Raw genomic sequence first — 13,984 nt, 5'->3', positions numbered from 1 at the left:
GCAGGACAGGTGCAGGTGCAGGGCAGCAGCTGGGGTGGAGGCATGGCCTAAGGGTTCTCAGGGTGCTCATCCCTCTTTTTTTTTTTTTTAATTTATTTTCAACATAACAGTATTCATTGTTTTTGTACCACACCCTGTGCTCCATGCAATCCGTGCCCTCTCTAATACCCACCACCTGGTTCCCCCAACCTCCTACCCCCCACCTCTTCAAACCCTTCAGATTGTTTTTCAGAGTCCATAGTCTCTCATTGTTCACCTCCCCTTCCAATTTCCCCCAACTCCCTTCTCCTAACTCCCCATGGTGCCCATCCCTCTTGCTCCTGCAGAGGGCGGTGGGCCCATTGTAGCTGCCCAAGTCCAGGTGTACACTCCAGTCGCATGTGGCTAACCTAGCAGACAGATGTCAACGCCTTCACCCCAGAGCAAGAAGGCATTGTCCACTTGGTGTGGGTCCTCCGGGCTGGTAGAAGCTCAAGGTCATGGCCGTGCCACCTCCGTGAGATCTCGGTCTTTACCTCCAGGGGCAAGGGAGAGGATGTTAGGAAGGTCCCACTGCTACTTCTGTACTCCACCCCAGGGAGACCGAGGGTCTAGGGAGAGACCACGCAGAAGAAACAGAGACACGGACTCCTGGGAGAGGAGAAGCCATGATTGACCAGAGCCATCGCTAAGTTCTATCTCTGAAAGATAAGACTTCCTCCTTCCTGTGAGCATTCCTGGCCAATCCCTTTAGCTCTTTACTCTAGTTTTTAGCACTACCTTTGTATGAGTCCAGTTAAAGACATTTTCTAGGGGTGTTTTCTTCTGTTTCTGGCCAACTAGCCCCACTTTCCTCCCTGAGTGGCCTCCCACCCCCTGCTCTGGGATTCAGTCCTGCCCTGCCCACTTAACTAAATGATGGCCACTGGGAACCTGTCCAGAGGATATGACCTAAAGGGAGAAAAGATGGAACCCTGTCTAAGGAGCTGGGGTAAGGGGACTGGGATTCCTGAAAGAAAAACAGCTAGATTGGGAGGGAGGACAGGGGGGCAGGGAAATCTGAACTGAGACATCTCCAAGGTGCTATTGGGGTCAAAGGGAGCAGAGAGGCTGTGACCCCCCACCCACCCACCCACTGACAGAGCTGAACTTGGGCTGTCGTGAAAGATAAAAGGGAGACAGATTTCTGTTCAAGATAAAGGTGAGCTTCCCCTTATAGATGCTTAACAACAGAAGAGCTATTTATGAGTAGTAAGCTCCCCATCACCAGAGGTATGTAACTATCTGGTCTCCAACAGGATTTCCCAGGACAGATTCTTTCACAGCTCTCCATGGAAGCCTCTTTCCCAGGTCCCTCTGGCCACAGCCAGGGCTGTTCCCCACTCTTGTCACTGTCCACAGCACTCAAGAGCCACTACAAACAGATACCATACCATAGTCCTGTGTCTGCACCCAGACACCAGATAAGGCTGTGTGAGACTCAGGGAGGCTGCAGTGGGAGTAAAGAGTCAGCGGGGTGGGAGCCAGTCAGGGACAGAGGTGGCAGGAGAGGGGCAAGCTCCATTCCACAGCTGGCAGAGGGCACGTGCATCTCCAGCGGATCAGAGCCCATGGCAAATCCATGCTGCCCGAGGGAACCCATCACTCTGCCATGCACACAGCCGCAGGGCCTGGGGTGTAGGGCACTGAGATAAATTCTCCTGCCTTTCCCACAGAGCTAATCTGTCCTAAGGGACAAATGCAAGGTGCCTCTTGGGTGGGATATTTTCCTTTTCCACTCTCTGCCATCTTTCATGTTTCTACAAGCATATCAGCACCATCGATTTGGTCATGAGTGTGTCCTCCTCTGGTTGGTCTCTTCTCTTCATCAGTCCCTCTCTTCCCGGTGCTTTCTCTCAGGATCCCTGGCTCTGTTCTTCATCATCCTCCCTGTTGCTGCACCTGACTCTATTTTCCTAGTTCCCTTTATGTCTGCCTCTGACTTTCAGTTCTGTTGTCTCTGTTTTCTCTGTCTCTCCTAGAGCTGGCTCGTTCCCTCCTCCACTCTCCCTTTTGTTCGGTTTTAGGAACACAGAATTGGGGGATCCTTTTAGACCATCCCTGGTCCTGAATGGATAGTATATTTGGTCCAACCCAGAGGAGGGATGGATAAAGGACATTGATATGAAGCAATCGGGTTCAGCTTGATCTAGAAACTCAGGACAAACTAAGCTTCCCAAACCATCACAAGAGTCAAGGTTTGGTTTGAGCTGGGATTTGCAGGGTCTGGGAAGAAGATGAGTGGCCTTAGTTCTGGCAGGAGAGGAGACTCAAGGACTAAGAATAGCCAGCAGAGTTATATACCTCTTGGTTGAGAAAGCAATACAGGACGGCAACGATGAAGCCCTGCAGGGCCAAAGAGAAAGGACCACATCAGAATATGATGGCCTGGCCACAAGATGTCCACAATCCTTCTACTATATTTTCCTCCACCCACCCCCAGAATGTGGCCTGGGCCAGTTCTTTGGGGAAAGGGAAGGAGGTGCATTCATCTTACTACATGCCAGGCACGTTGTCTTGTGTAGTCGTTGTGGAAAGCCTGTTAAGGCTATTTCTCTGATTTTCCTATTAATCACAGATCCTGGCACATAATAGGTGCTCAGGAAATGTTGGATAGATAGATAAGTGGATGAGAGATGCATGGGTGGATGATGAATGGATAGATGAATGAATAAGTGAGTGATAGATGCATGAGTAAAGAGGTAGGTGGCTGGCTGGCTGGCTGGCTGGATAGATGGATGGAGGATGGGTCGATGGATGGCCAAATGGATGAGTAGATGGGCTCAGGGGAAGTTGAATGAATAGAGAGATAGATGGATGAAAGAAAGAATAACCAAGCCTGGTAACCCTTAGCCTACCATGAACTCTGCCATACCAGTGGGCCGCACTGCCTCCCTCCTGCCCAAGGACTTGGTGGAAAGAGTCCCTATGGGGGTCCTCACCTGGAAGGAGCCCAGTCCCAACTCCAGGGGGAGGCGGATGCTCAGGCCCACACTGTCGGGCAGAAAGTTGAAGATGACATAGTGAACTCCCAACAGCGGGATAAGGAGAAGCGTGGATTTAGAGAGACGCCTGCAGGAGAAGACAAGCCCTAGGCACCCAAGGCTGGGATTAGAAACTCCCACATGCCTCCTGCTCACTCCCACTTCCCTTCAGTTCTCCATATAGACTCTCTGCATCAGGTAACCTGGAGAACACCAGCCTCCCCAAACAGTGTGGCGCAATGCAGGGCTTCCTTACTTTGGGGCCATGAATCTTGCTGTTCTTGCTGCCAGATGCTCCATTTATTCAACATCTACACATAAAAGTCTAATTCAAAGACCACCTCCTCCAGAAAGTCTTCCCTAATCATACCTCATTCCCATCCCTCCATCTAGAAAAGTTTTCCTCCTGCGGGATCCCACAGAAATGGACCTGACCGCTCATCAGTCCATTTGGCCTGGTAACTGGATACTTGGAGCCTGATCCTCCCCACACTGTGATCTCCTAGAGGGCAGGGACCAGATCTGTTCTCTCTCTGGAAGCCTAGGTAGGACCACAGTCCTGGATAGTGAATGAAATGGAACTACACTGATTCCCACTCCAGTGATGGCCCCAGGGTCCCCAAAGGCACACATGTGTACACACACATTACCAGTACTGAGACTCGGCACGGAGGCTGCCCTGAGCCGGCTCCAGCTTCCTCAGCAGGACACGGATAATATTGAGAAAAAGGCCAAAATTCACCTGGAAATAGAAGTGCAGGAAGGTGAAAGGCAAGAGTCAAGGGGTGGCCCCGGTGGGCTGGGATGGGACCTCTTTGAGGATTAGAAATCCTAAATCCTTGAGACACAGGGATGTGCAGGTGGAGGGATGTACAGGTTGTTAATCTAGAACTTGCATCCTAGGTCCCCCTCCCTCTCCAGCCCCGGAATAAAGGGCTGGGGGGAGGGTCAGAACTTGTCATCCTGCCTCCATCACCTCCCAGGGTCTACTCTGACAAAGCAGGTGTCCGCCCTTTTGATAATATTGGGGGCAATGCACACATTCCCTGATGCCATGCAAACTGGCCCAAGTGACCTGGTTTGCAGCATGGGGGCAGGCAGTTGGCTCAGCTACCGCCCTCCTTCCGCTCCCCACACCAGCCTCGCTGCAGTGGGACACGACCTACAGTCAGGCACTGAATTCATCACGACTCGGAGCGAGAAGGAGCCTGAGTGCTGTGGAGACCACCCCCACCCGCCCCAGCGCCCAGTTTCACCAACACTGAGGTCCAGAGAAGGCCACGCAGACAAGCCTGCAGAGCGGGGCTAAAGAGCCCAGGTATCCTGCCTCCCAGCATGGAGTCATGTTTCCTGTCTGACAGCCACCTCTACCGACCCAGGGAGCAGAAAGCAGAGGGCGTGGCCCGAGGGACTGACCCCAACAGAGAGGACGATCGGCCCTTTGATGATCCACCAGTAAGGAGAGCTGTCATCCAGGTCCCAGCACCTAGGGAGAAGACAAGCCAGAACTGATGGGGGGCACCAAAAATGTCTGCCCAGTCTTATCTCCTCTCGCAGCCAGTTGGGACCCCTTCCAAAGGGACATGGCAATCCATGTTGGGCTAACCCTCTCTCTCTCCACCTAGCTGCTTCTTGCTGGCCCCAGAACCTCCCCTTGTTCTAGGAGGCCCTATTTAGTGTGTTCCCAAACCCCACCTCTCCCTGAGCCCAGCACCCCGAGCATCTAAGGCCCCCTCCCACCCCGGGTCCTGCCCCTTCCATGCTACCCACAATGACCTTCCCATCTTGCACCCAAGCCTGGGTGTTCCCTGAAGGCAGGGCCAGAGTCTCCTCCTCTTCTCCCCAGCTTGGAGAACCACCACATTGCCTGTTGGTCCAGCCCATACCCGGCACCGTGGGGTGTGATTCCCCCCAGACTCACGCCACATCCTCGAAGACCACTTTGCAACACACCCACATGGCAGTGAAGAGCAGGGGAAGCCCTGTGGGGGTACAGAGGAGACCAGTAAGGGGTCTGCGTCCTTGGCTCAGAGACTTACGCCTACCTGCTGCCACCACTGCAGGCTACATAGGGCACCGGGAAGATGGGACCAGGAAGCCGTAGAACTACCAGCTGCTGTTCCTTCCCCGCTCTGGGTCTTGCGTCACCATCAGCGAGCAGAAGGGACCTTTGGTTGAGCTCCCTGTGCATCCCCAGCCCTCCCTTAGCCCTACGGTGCCCCACCCAGCCTCAGCACTCACCCCAGCCGGCAAGAACCAGCCACCAGAAGGCTCTCCTTGTGCTGGGCGACTTGGAGGCCAAGAGGCAGGTCAGGTATGCAGCTTCTACCAAGAGCCAGCTGAAGTTGGTCATGGTGGCAAAATGGGAGGTGGCCACGGAGACCTTACATAGAACCTGTGGGCCAGGGTGTAGCTTTTTTGGAGCTGGACACCCACTGGAGCCCCTACTCCACTCAGGCCCCTCCCCCTCAGGCTGCCCCAGAGGGGCCGTGGTAGTGTAATGTGGTGGTTAACCGCACAGACTTGTGATCTGAGTTCACACCTAGCCTGCGTTAGCTGGGTAACCTCCCCAGACCTTGCCTTCTCGTCTGTCAAAGGAAATACTCCCAATTCCTATCAAATGCCTCATCATGAGGACAAGATGGAAACGCTGCGTAGGGATTGCTACTATTTGCTCTTTTGATCAGTCCTTTCTGACCCCACGTCCAGCCCCAGAGCTGTGGGTATGGAGCTCCGTTCATTCCTGCAAACGTATGGGCCCTCACACTGCCTTCACTCGTTCAGCAGGTGACTCACTCATCTGTCAGGGGTGAGGAGCACCACCCCTGAGCTCAGGCAGCCTGAGTTTGGACCCAGGTCCACGCACATATAAATGGAACTAAAATGAAAACATACCCAGGAAATAAAAGGTGGTAATATATGCAATAAAGCATTTAGAGCAGTGTCACCTGGAAGTGCTCAGTTCATATCATTATTACTAGTTTTCCTTTCATTCGTTCATTAAGGTCATTGTGGGTTTGTCCCTCTGCGTATCTATCCATTTCCTGCACAGTGTGACTGTGGGGTGTGGGGCCTCCATGCTATCCCCAATGGCCTTGGATTTTCATTCTCCTGTTTCTCCCACATTCCTGTCCTGCTGTGACCTCTCTGGTTCTTGGACATGCTTCATGTGTTCCCATCTGAGAGAGTCTATTCACCCGGCCCCTCCGTTAAATGTGTCTTCCCTCCCCTTTACCCCTCCCAGCTCCAGAACCACCTCCTCCCTGAAGCCCAGTTCTCAACACCACCTGCCCCACTCGGTGGTCCCTTAATCAGGTGCATTCTGCCCACCCCCCCCCCCCCCCCCCACCCGCCGCCAGGCCCCTTGGATGCTTCTTGAGGGAGGGACCCAGCTCGGCCTCACCCCGCACATACCCACACCCAGCCACGGACAGGCTGGCACGTGCAGGCAGGTAGGAAATGCAGAGACTGCTGGGGTGAATACGGGCCAGGTCAGAGTATGGAATAAGGAATGGGAAGGGGAACACAGAACTCGGGGAATGACATGAATCGGCCCCGCGGTCCAAGAAATGGCATGGGGATTTAGGACCTGACTCTGCGGAGGGGTGGGTGTTTCCTGCTCTGTTATTGGCAATTGTAGAGCCCCAGCGTCAGCCCACAGGACTGGGCGGGCTGGCGGGGTGGGGCACATCTCTATTTCTCACACAGCCTTCCTTCCCGCCCACCCTGGAGCCTTCCAGTTGTTACAGTGGAGAAGCTGCAGTGGTCCGTGTTCTCGCCGTGGAAGAGGGTGGCGTCCTTCAGGAACACAGCGCCTGCCTTGAGGATAAAGGTGACAAACAGCTGGGTGTGGATGTAGTTCCGAGGACAGTGGAGCCTCCTGGAGGAGCAGGGAGGGAGGAGGGTGAACGTGGTGGGAAGCAAACTTGACTGACTTGAGCCACACTGCGCTGCACTTGGAGTGACCGTGCGGGACAGCTGACCAACCACTGCCCCGGGCTCAACACAGGTGAGAGGACAGAGAGGACCAGTCCCTCCCTTCAGGGGCTCAGAGTCGGGGGACAGAGGCAGAAAGGGCAGGATACCACCCAGGGGAGCCCCCTAGGTGCTCAGAGAGATGAGGCACAGCCCCATGACACAGACAACAGCACAAGCCATGTTTTGGGGCTCAGACTCTGAAGTTGGAGGGCCTCCAGAGGGACAACGATCAAAGGGTTGGAATAGTCATAAAGGGTTTCAGCGGGGGGAGGCAAAAAGAATTCTTGAAGCAGTTGGGAGTTGGGTTTCGGATTTTAACAGATATAAATATATCAAGAACAAAACAACTGGGCATTCCAAGCAAATAGAGTAAGTTCCACGTGAGCAACGGTGTAGAGATGGCAGTGAGTCCTGGAGGGGCTTTCCAAGGGGTGGAAAGGGGACATGCAGGGGGAAGGAAAGGAAAAGCCAGGAATGGCCATGGTGTCTAGATCTGGGAACCTCCTGGATATCCAGGCAAGGAAGGAATCAGGCTTAGTGCTGCAGGCAATAGGGAGGGAGGGAAAGTTCTCGAGCAGGCAAAGAGGACGGCAAACCTGAGAGCAACCAGGATGGCAATGGCCACAAAGAGGGCCACGACGGAGATGCTATGGCCCAGGGTATAGATGATCTTCACCGTGGAGAAGTAGGATTTCTGGCAAGGTAGAAACAGAGGAAGTCTCAGCAGCTGCACTTTCGGGGAAGGGGAGGCTTGATGACCAAGCAGGTGAAGGCTCTCAGTTCTACCCCAGAGCACCCCATCTGGGGGCAGGGGCACCCGTGGGAACTGGAGCAAGCTCCCTCACAAACAGAAGTGTTTGTTTACAGCCTGTGTTGCATCTGACTTGCTGGTGGGCAGACGGGGGCGGGGGTGGTGAAAGGGAGGGGCCCGGGAGTGAGACAGTTGACTCTCACCGTTACTGGGGCCGGACAGGCAGCAGAGAAACTACTGCTTCATTCATTCATTCATAGGTATGTTCTTCATTCACTGAGGAATGAGAAAAGCTCAAGAGGAACTGGGGCTCCTTTACCGAATCCTACTTGCTTACTGTCTTGGGCACACAACATGCCCCAAAGTGAAGTAAGGGGGCAGCCAGCAACAGGCACAGGGCAAAGTGGAAAAGATGGAGATGGATGGGGTAGCCCGAGGGAGGGGATCGGGATCCCTGAGGGTGTAGGCAATCACCACCTGTGTCTGTCTTCTCATCTGAAAAATGGTCAGACTCAGGCGTTGCCTTGCAGGGCTGAGGGGAAAGAGGTATGGGACTGTGGGTATCAAAGCACCTTGGAGAGGCCCTGCTCAATTTGGAAGTGTGGGGCATGTACACCACTCCATGGACTGAGGACTGGAGAAGGGAAGGAGCATGTCCAGGACCACTAAGAGCCTCTGTTTCCCTGGAACCGCTTAAAGCTCCTGCCCTGGGGGCCTGAGCACAGAGAGGGCACGCCAAGGAGATGGCAGCCAGCACACCTCCCACACTGCCCTCTGCCTCCCCTCTTTCCCAGCACCGTGGCTCATGAAGCACCCCTAAGCAATTAGCAAAAGACCATGGCCCTCTCTCTTCTAGATACTGCCATCTTCTGGAAACTTCTGCAATTAATGTTCCAACCTGCTAGCTACAGTGGGAATGGTAACCTCTCCATTGTGCGGCCCACCATCCCTACAAATGTTCATGGTGACTCTTCCTCCAAGAAGCCTCTTACCTCCTCCATCAGCAGCTCTAGGGGCACAGGGCAGGCCACAGGGTAAGGTGGGAAGGGCTCGGACCAACCCGTGATAGTGCAATCCCTCTTCACGACCCCTAGAAGGCATGCAGAGGTGGGAATAGAGAACAGGTTATCGCTCCTTCTCTCTCTCCAGCATGGGTTGGGGAGTCATGGACCATCCAGAGTCTGCAGACAGCTCCTCCCAGTGGCAGAGAGGGGGTGGCCTTCTCTCCAGGGGCCTGGGTTCCAGGAGCAAGCCTTCCTCACTCCCCCCACTCGGCCGCTGGTAGCATGGGAACAGTCAGACAGGCCCTCCTCCCCTCCACCCCATAGGAAGCCCTCCTGCTAACACCCACAGAACATTCCCTTGGGGTCAGGCCCTGGGTCCTGGACTTCCATGCTCTCATCACCAATCCTCACCCCCTCTGAGGTTAAAGTTCTTGTTTTCCCCAGGTCATAGGTCAGGAAGCTGAGTGTTTGGAGGTTGAGTGACTAGCCCAAGGACACATGGGAAGATGGGAAGTTGGTGTTCAAATCCAGATCTACTGCCCCCAAAGCCAGGGAGGCACCTGCATATTCTGGCAACACCAGATGAAACCACCTCTCCTCCCCACTCACCTCCACACCCGGAACCCTCACCTAGCTCTGAGCTGAAGTGAGAGAAGAAATCAGGGCAAGAGAGAGTCACCCACTCGCCAGAGCCCCCCGTCGGCCAGCACAGCAGCCCATCCCACATCCTGGGGCAGCCTGCAGAGAGAGATGGAAGCACAGCAGACTCAGGGGTCCAGGCCCTTCCAGCATTGGGAGGGATGAGGCTGGAGGAGATAAAGGATACTAGAAGTCACTCCCTCCCTCCCCAGCGCCATACCCAGCGTGGTGTTGGGCATCCATTCTGCTCCTTGCAGACATGACCTCTCATCCTCTCTCAGTTGGGTGATGAAGTCGCACTCTGGGTGCACATGGCCGGATATCTGCAGGAAGGAGGTAAGGGGATTGGCCAAGCTGATCAGCAGCTCCTTCTGGGTTCTCTGGTCCCAAAGACCTTAGAAGAGAGACAAAGCCTGATGCCTTTCTGCACCCCTGCTCCTAAGCACAGGGCCTGGCTCACAGTACTGGCAAGGGTACTTGGTGGAGGAGGGAAAGGAGGAAGGAAGGAAGCAAGGAAGGATGGAAGGAAGGGAGGGAGGGACGTGGGGAGGGAGAAAGGAAAGAAAGATGGACATTTGGACAGATGGTTCCCAATTTCATCTCTTGGGAGTAAGTTCTGAGACACGTTGAACTCGAGTCTTCTGAAGATCTCCTGGAGCTGGCTGAGCCCACGACTTGTCTGTGCCAGGCCTTTCCTCTGTCCCTGCTCTCCTAACCCCGTTCTGCACTCCTGCTCCCTGGATGCAATCCTGCACAAAGTACCTTGGTAGGTGGAACAATGCTCCTCATACACACAACAATGTCTACGTCCTAATCCCTGAAAACTGAATATGCTCTCTGGCAGGGCCAAAGGGATTTTGCAGCTGGGATTAAGGTAACGATCTTTTGATGGGGAGTTTATCCTAGATTATCTAGGTGGACAGGAGGTCCTTCTAAGAAGGAGGCAGGAATGTCAGAGCCAGATAAGGAGGCGTAAGGAGTCAGAGGGAAGGTGGGGGGAGGTAGGGGTTGAGGGGGAAGTGAGAGAGAGCACACTTGGTTATGGTGGGGTGCACACAGATGTGAGGAAGGAGACTGCAGAAAGAAAGGCAATAGAAGTTACCTGTATGGCAAAAAAAGGGGGGGAGGGCAAAACAGGTGAAGGAGAGTGGGAGCTACAGGCTTCCAGGTATGGAATGAATAAGGCACAGGGAGGAAAGTTACAGCCCAGGGAATAAAGTTGATGGCGTTGTAATAGCATTGTAGGTGACAGATGGGAGCCACACTTGTGGAGAGTCCAGCATGACGTATCAGCTTGTCAAATCACTATCTGGTACACCTGAAACTAATGTAACAAGGTGTGTCAACTCTGTTGAAATTACCAAAAAAAAAAAAAAAAAAGAAAGAAAGAAAGAAAGAAAAGAAGAAGGAGGAGGAGGAGGCAGAGGAGGAGAAATTTGTCAAGCACCCTATGCCCAGCCCTTGACAAATCAGATCCCACTCAATGCACAATAGCCCCAGTGAGCTGATATGATCTCCTTTATACAAGAGACAAGTTGGGCTCAGGAAAGGTAGGGAACTTGCCCAGGACACACAACTAGTTTCCCTGGGGCTGGGATTCTAGCCCCAAGACTGTGCACCTAGGGGCAGGTGCTGTCGGGTGCTTGGCAGGCCTGGCGGCCATGGGCACACACACACGCACACACACAAGCCAGCGGAGGAAGGAGTCCTCAGTCTGCCTGCGTTGAGCTTCCCACCAGTACCTTGTACGTCCTGTCCTGGTCCCTGTGTCCCTTGCGGTAACTCCTGGAAAACATGCTGGGAAATTGCAGCACATGCAGGGAGGGCCCCTGTCCCGCACCCCACTCTCCCGCACGTCAATTTGCCAAAAGCTCCTCCAGCCCCCAGCATCGGGCATGGAGAGAGGAGCAGTTCCCCAAGTGCCAGCGGGGGAGCAGCTGTCCTCCACTCCCAGCGCAGGCCCACCTGGTCCCTGGCCATAGCCACTTAAGAGGCAGCAACCTGAGAAGAGTGTAGCTCCTGGGATGCAGGGGATGGGAAGGAGTCTGGAGATTTTGTGGAAGAATTAGGGACCTGTAGCTCAGAGAAGACTTGGGGGACACGAGACAGAGAAGAGAAGCCCTACTGCCTCCCTGATTCAGAGTCTGTTTTGGGCGGACACAGTCTCTGTGGTCCCCCCACCCCGGGGGGGCCCAGACAGGCCCTGGAGGGAAGCAACAGGGAGGCTAAGTCAGCTCAGCCAGGTTTCCTAGCAGAGCTACCCAGAGCAAAGCCGCTGAGGTGGTGGGGGAGAAGGGGGATGAGAGGAATGAGGGGATGGGGCAGGATTTCTCTGAGCCATGGTCAGTAGTCTGCTTAGTAGGAAGAAACTGCTGTGCTGGGGAATAGGCAGTGGGGACCCCACCAGGTCCCAGCTGGACCCCCCCCCATATAGCCCTGAGGCTCCCAGATCCCGGGCCCAGCGGGAGATGCAGGAGGGTCTGTGTTGGCTACTCACAATTGGCAATGGGCTCAGCAAACAAAGGATGCAGGCACCCCATGCCCTGCTGTCCATGGTGGGGCTCCGAGTTGGCTCCTTCAGTCAGCGTCCTCGTCCTCGTTGTAAGCTCCAACCCTCTTCCCTCCCCACAGTCCCCTGCTATTGCCGCCACGCTGCTGCCCCTGGCTTCTGCTTACTCTGGTTGCTGTTTGCATAGGCAGAAGCCAGCAAAAGGGACAGAACCAGCTAAATATTCACAGGATTGCAGGACACAGTGCCCAACTCAGCCCCAGCCCTAAAGTGGGCCTCCATGCCCCCATCCCCTCCCCCTTCCACTGTGTCCCTAAGTCTTCCCATGTGCCTGTCCTGACAGCAAGGGCCCAGAGATGTGAGAGCCACAGGACATTTCTTGCCCTGGCTGGTCAACATCCTTTGCCATTTCCTTCTCTGAGCCCAGCTTTCTGCTGGCCCACAGTGGAGAGAGCCTCCCTCCACAAATGAAGGAGACTCAGAGAAGAAGACCTGGGCCCACCATCAGGGAGCCCCCAGTTTGGTTGGTGACCCGAGTCTCATCTACAGGGCTGCAGGGTGGGCCCAGGGCCGTGGGGACGCAGCAGGGATGGGAGCAGGTTGTCCGTGGGGGTTGCAGAGCAGGGATGACCTTAGAAAAAGAAACTAGATCACAAGCCCCTGCATGGGCAGGCCAAAAGTTGTCCTAGCAGCAGAGGCCCTACCAAAGCTGCTCTAATGATTTTAGAACATTCAATTCCTGGTCACTTTTATTATAGTTTTGACTTTAAAATACGGAATCCCAGTTGACCACGCTGAAGACAAGGCTTTAAGTCCCACCCAGATCTCATGCAGCCTTTGGGGCTTTGGAAGCACATGATATCTTCCAGGGCCCTGGATGCTGCTGTCCCTGGTTAGCCCTGACGTTTGTGCGTAGGTCTGTAGTCCCAGAGCCTGGCAGGCTGGATGTGGGTGACAACAAGCTTATTTATAGCCCGCCCCAAATCATGAATGATGAAGGCTCCACACCCCGCCTCGTGGACAGTGAGGAGTCATTTTACATCAGCAGGGATTTATTTTTCCATTTGTATTCATCGCCGACAGCGTTGAAGAAAAATATTTTGAAGAGAAAACATGAACCACCCACCCCAAGCCCCAGACCCCCTTCCCTCTCCCAAAGGTTTTCCTGCGGGTCACCCATGAAAACAGTGCAAACGGGGCACACACACAGCTCAGCTCCTCTCCAGGGTGAAGCAGAGCTCCTGGAGGGGCAGGCCAAGGGAAGACTCACAGGTGGGAGAGCAGAGCACTGAGCAGGTGTGGTTTAAAGGGAAACTGGAACTCTCCATCCCCCAGCTATAAATGAGCCACAGTGCAAGGATACATACCACAATTAGCCCCTTGGTAATTAGCATCAATGTCATTAGCATGAATGATGGTTAATAATGGATGTTGACAATAATAATCATCTAAAGTAATGGCTTTTCACAGGGAGCGATTTCATCCCCCACGGACTATTTGGCGATGCCTAGAGACAGTTTTCAGTACCCCAGCCAGAGATAAGGGTGGCAAGGGCGGTGGCAAGGTGCTACGGGGGTATAACGGATTGAAACCAGAGAAGCTGTTGGACAGCCTACAGTGCGCAGGACAGCAGCCTCCGTGACCACATGAAGAATTATCCGATTTAAAAGGTCAGTGGAACTAAGGTTGAGAAGCCCTGCTCCAAGGATTCTCCAGGCCCATGGTCTTCCCGAAGAGACCAGGGTCCCTGAACACCCCTCTCAACTACCTCTGTACCTACTCAAGTTCAAATTCTGCCTCCACCGCTGGCCAGCTGTGTGACCTTGGGAGTTAGGTAAATTTTTGAGCCTCAGTTTTCTGACTTGCCAGGGTAAGCAGACAAGAAAAGGCAGGCAAGTCAGAAAATAAGTAAAGTGTACGGCCTATAAATAGATGAGGGGGTGCTTAATATCACTAACACTCAAGAAAATGAAAATGGAAATAATAATGAGCTACCCTTTTCACTATCACATTGCCAAAAATTCTGATATCTAAAAATATGACACTTGGAAACTAATATGGGGAAATGGTACTTTTCTACTTTGCAGATGGGCGTGAACAT

General features: G+C 53.9%; 1 protein-coding gene across 1 annotated transcript; it reads right to left on the bottom strand.

Moving 5' to 3' along the window:
• Window positions 1-389: 389 nt before the first annotated feature.
• On the bottom strand, window positions 390-11,928 carry LOC111147391 (growth hormone releasing hormone receptor). The gene is made up of 13 exons (XM_022503394.1): window positions 11,872-11,928; window positions 9,595-9,697; window positions 9,366-9,473; window positions 8,724-8,821; window positions 7,577-7,674; window positions 6,750-6,882; window positions 5,244-5,397; window positions 4,924-4,984; window positions 4,419-4,488; window positions 3,653-3,744; window positions 2,961-3,090; window positions 2,323-2,364; window positions 390-515 (listed from the first exon to the last, which is right to left on the bottom strand). Exons 1-13 carry the CDS (start codon window positions 11,926-11,928, stop codon window positions 390-392), a joined length of 1,272 nt encoding a protein of 423 aa, XP_022359102.1.
• Window positions 11,929-13,984: the final 2,056 nt, after the last annotated feature.

Source organism: Enhydra lutris, unplaced genomic scaffold (genome assembly GCF_002288905.1).
Source record: "Enhydra lutris kenyoni isolate GAN:26980312 unplaced genomic scaffold, ASM228890v2 scaffoldscaffold16, whole genome shotgun sequence".
NCBI classification, from domain to species: Eukaryota; Metazoa; Chordata; class Mammalia; order Carnivora; family Mustelidae; genus Enhydra; species Enhydra lutris.
This window is presented reverse-complemented; position numbering and strand designations above follow the sequence as displayed.

Coding starts and splice junctions, on each gene's coding strand:
- LOC111147391 (XM_022503394.1), bottom strand. CDS start 11,928: ATGGACAGCAGGGCATGGGGTGCCTGCATCCTTTGTTTGCTGAGCCCA. Junction 9,474..9,594: donor GATGCCCAACACCACGCTGG/GTATGGCGCTGG, acceptor CTCTCTCTGCAG/GCTGCCCCAGGATGTGGGAT. Junction 4,489..4,923: donor GTGGTCTTCGAGGATGTGGC/GTGAGTCTGGGG, acceptor TCTTCTCCCTAG/GTGCTGGGACCTGGATGACA.